A 4038-nucleotide genomic window follows, 5' to 3' on the forward strand; every position below is an offset into this window, starting at 1 on the left:
GGTACAGGGGGCAGTGCGGGTACAGGTACAGGGGGCAGTGCAGGTACAGGTACAGGCACAGTGGACAGTGCAGGTACAGGGGGCAGTGCAGGTACAGGTACAGGGGGCAGTTCGGGTACAGGTACAGGGGGCAGGGGGCAGTGCAGATACAGGCACAGGAGACAGTGCAGGTACAGTGGGCAGGGGACAGTGCGGGTACGGGGGCAGTGCATGTACAGGTTGATGTGGACATCATTGTTCATAGTGTTACTTTTTATTCCTCATTCTGATATCCCAGTCTCCTTTTTAATCCCTCTCTCTGCCCTCTCCTCAAACTGTTGTCTCTTCTCTGTAGTGTTTGTGGTCTCAGCATCTACCATGGGCTTCCCTTTTTGTTGTCTTATTGTATATGTTTTACCATCTGGAAAAGGGGAGGGTCTGGCTTGAAGAGTTCCACTCTTTTTCCTTATGGGAACATGTTCTGAATCATTTCTGCATCCTTTTTAAAACGCTTCCCAACGCTCTGAGACTGACTTGCCTTCCTTGTAGCTGTTTCCATTCCATTTTGCCAAATCATATTTCAGCTCAGTAAAAACTGGCCTTTTCCCAACATTAAAACTTGTCAGCTCTCTTTCTTGTTGTCCTTTTCTGTGTCTCTCTGAAACAGCTGAGAGATGGCCTCAGCCTCAGAATGGTTTTCCTACTGCGAACCCCTTCAAGCCTCATTTCCCAGAACTGCACATTCTCTTGCTGCTTAAACCCTGGCTTTTAAGAAAAAGTTCTCCTGAATTGATTTTAAGAATTCCGAGACCTCTAGACACTTCCTATTGATTCTTTCTCACTTGGGAAACACAGTTACCCTTCTATCATTCTGGGAAAGCTGTGACCCAGCAGGAATGTGATGCTGTTCTTGTCTCTCAGTCCAGTTATTACATTTAAGGGGGAAAAAACACACCATTCTATTGTTAACCTTCAATGAGGATGAAGGAGGTGGAAGAGGGTTCAGGGTTAAGGTCAGGGATGTGGGAGAACCAATTGTGTTGGATGCAAATTGTGCAGCGGTTAACAATCCCTCGAATGCAATGCCATTCAAACTGGAAGTAACATGTACAGAGTCAGAAAGCTCTTGCACTGGTCTCACAAATGCAAATTTGTTACATGTAAAAATTAAAAACACAGAGACACTTACTCTGCCATCCTCGAATTCCGCTTCCAGGTGCCTGTCCTTTTGGCCCCAGATAACATGTCCCAGGTCAGCTTGGAAGAAATAGACCAGAGCAGCCAGACAGGCGAGGGAAGCAAGCAACAGTCCCTCAGCTCTGCGAGTTAACCTCCTCATTTCCCCCTTCCTTCAGAGACCAGCAGTGAGCAGCAGGGGCAATGCACAGAGGGGAGGGGAAAAGCGGAGCTGTGGAGAACTCCCAGTCAAGTCCTGCACTCACAGTCCGTGTCCTAATTCCTTCTCTTCGCTCGGAAATGACATGCCCCGGGGATTCTCTCACTGGGAGGGATGGTACTTTTGTTCCTGTGCAGATGCAGCGTCGATCCCAGCTCAGGGCTGTGGCCCCCCGGCTGAGTCTCCCACCCCATTGAGTGTTAGCTCCGGCCAGAAGGGCTGTCTCACTGTGTGTGTGTGTGTGTGTGTGAGAGAGAGACAGACAGACAGATCTGCTCATGGTCTAACTGCAGCTCAGCACCCCCTACAGCGCACTGCACCGCTCTACAGCTCCTTCCAAACACCACCCACCACCAATTCCCTCTCCAAATCTACCCACCATCTCTCACCCTTCCCACCCTTCCATTCTCAGCCCAACACCATCTCCCTCTGCATCTCCTTCCCTCCGTTTCCACGGTCCTCTCTTTAGCTCTTGTACCCCAGTCTGTCACCTTTTGGGGTCAGAGGATAAACTCGAGTCGAAGAGGGTGACCACTAAGTTGGAGGAAAGTCAGGCAGGTTCTTTCCGCGAACCCCCCCCCCCCCCCAGTCAATGCTGAACTCAGTCAAAATCACACAAATTTAAAAAACCCACAGAATTTCTGCTCACTTTCACACAGCTGTTCGTGGGATCTTGCTATGCGTAAAATCGCCTCTTCTATTGCGATAGGAGTCGGTGTGAGTAGAAAAGTCACCGCAGACACCAGACCCCACAGCCCCACCTTATCCAAATACCCTCACCCAGATATTCCCCCCCAAAATACCCCCACCCAGACATATCCCAAGCCCACACCTAGACGCCACTTCATCCAGATACCCCACCTAAAACACCTAACCCACCCCTCCATGGGTTGCACAGCCCATCCAGATATGGCCCCACACAAACAGAGAAGCCCTGCAGACACCCCACCCACTCAAACACAGACATCACCCAGACACAACACCCACACTCAAACACAAGCCATGTAGTGACTGTAATGAGGTCAGGCAGAAGGACCTCATAGACTATGAGTTCCCTGATTGGGACTGTTGACCTGGTCCAATCAGGGAGCCCTGGCTGACTGATATAATCAGCCGTGTCAGGGGAGCTGACACTGTAGAGTCTGACAGGCGGCTCTGATGGCGTTGGATCACGGACTCTCCGTGTGTAAATAAATGTGACAGGATAGCAGCCTCTGTGGAGTTATTTTAGTGGCAACGAGAGAAAAAAATATGCTCCTGAAGAAGTTTGCTCACAACGGTCTTCTTTGAGTTGGGCTAAGCATGTCTGGCATCACGCTGTTATTTGGGGAGGTTGACTCATTCGATCCTGCTGTCAAAGGCTAGGCCCAGGACGTGGAAAAAATGTGTTTTCTTTTCTGTGCAAATGACATTGGGGCAGATGAAAATCAATGAGTAATTCTCCTGACAGCTTGTGGAGCTGCAGCTCTTTTTGTTATTAGGAGACTTACTTTCCCTGAGGCACCAGATACGAAAATCTTTCAAGAGTTGACTGACTTAGTTAAGGAATATTATGACTTCAATCCTCCTCTAATTCTGAGATGTTACCAGTTTTACTCGGCTGCTTGAGAACAAGGGGAAGCTGTACCGGGATTTTTAACGAGGATAAGACGACTGCCAGAGGCATGTGACTTGTTTTAACTCTTAATGAGAGACTGTTTGGTATGTGGGATTAATTATGTCACCGTGTGAAAGTGCCTACTAGCTGAAGCCCACTGGACTTCGAACAGGCAGAATAATTGGGTTTGTCGTTGGAAAATGCAGCAAGTAGAGTGTATGAGTTGCAGGATATTCTGATGGAAGTGGACACTCTCGCCCAGTCTGACTGAGATTGGGGAACACCACCTGAGTGCAGGTAATTTCACAGCTTCACTCAGGACATTTCCTGAACAGAGGGACTCTAGGTCAGCCCACAGCAAAACCCCAAACCAAAGCCAAACATCGTCCAAATGGTTAACATTTTCTTCAGCATCTGGGCTTGCAAACCATTGTATTTGCTGCCGGTATGCAGACTCGAGACAGTGAAAGAACCCCACTTGATCTAAATTGAGTAAGAGAACTCACAGGCTGGTATCCAGGAGAATGCACACCCTGGGATGTCCAACTGGTTTGGAACAGCTAAGTTGCTTGGCAACATCCAAATCAGAACCAATCAAAATAAACATCCGGTTTAATGGTCATCCAGTTCTAATGGAGGTCGATAGTGATGCAAGCTGTATCAGTGATCGAAGAGTCAATTTTTAACAAATTTCACTCTGGACTCCAAACCTTAAGTTTGTGGAAGTTTCTGATGAAGGGTCTCGGCCCGAAACGTCAGCCTCTCTGCTCCTATGATGCTGCTTGGCCTGCTATGTTCATCCAGCCCTGCACCTTGTTGTTTGTGGAATACCTCAGCTAGACTGACAACCTCTACCAGGGAACCTTTACAGATAATGGTACAATTTTGGTTCCAGTCTCTTATGAGAAGCAGTTGGTTCAGTTACCACTGATTGTAGTAAAAGGCTCAGGCCTAAGCTTGATGGGGCAAATTTGGTTGAGAGACATTCCCCTAGATTGACTCAAAGTTTTTTGATTAGAAAATTGCTGCCTGGGTGAACTCCTAATTAAATACCCAAAGTTTTTCA

At 48.0% G+C, this 4038-nt stretch overlaps 2 protein-coding genes across 2 annotated transcripts in view; one reads left to right on the top strand and one right to left on the bottom strand.

The window, feature by feature from the left end:
• The window catches only part of LOC125483093 (polypeptide N-acetylgalactosaminyltransferase 14-like), a 78022-nt gene extending 76425 nt beyond the window's left edge, over window positions 1-1597 (bottom strand). The window contains exon 1 of the mRNA XM_048596647.1: window positions 1169-1597. Within this exon, the coding sequence (XP_048452604.1) occupies window positions 1169-1318 (150 nt within the window). The 5' untranslated portion in view covers window positions 1319-1597. The remainder of the gene's footprint in view (window positions 1-1168) is intronic.
• Window positions 1598-3363: 1766 nt separating this feature from the next.
• Window positions 3364-4038, top strand: part of LOC125483094 (calpain-3-like) — a 19580-nt gene continuing 18905 nt past the window's right edge. Inside the window, exon 1 of the mRNA XM_048596648.1 lies at window positions 3364-3417. Within this exon, the coding sequence (XP_048452605.1) occupies window positions 3364-3417 (54 nt within the window). The remainder of the gene's footprint in view (window positions 3418-4038) is intronic.

Source organism: Rhincodon typus, chromosome 5 (genome assembly GCF_021869965.1).
Source record: "Rhincodon typus isolate 14 chromosome 5, sRhiTyp1.1, whole genome shotgun sequence".
NCBI lineage: Eukaryota > Metazoa > Chordata > Chondrichthyes > Orectolobiformes > Rhincodontidae > Rhincodon > Rhincodon typus.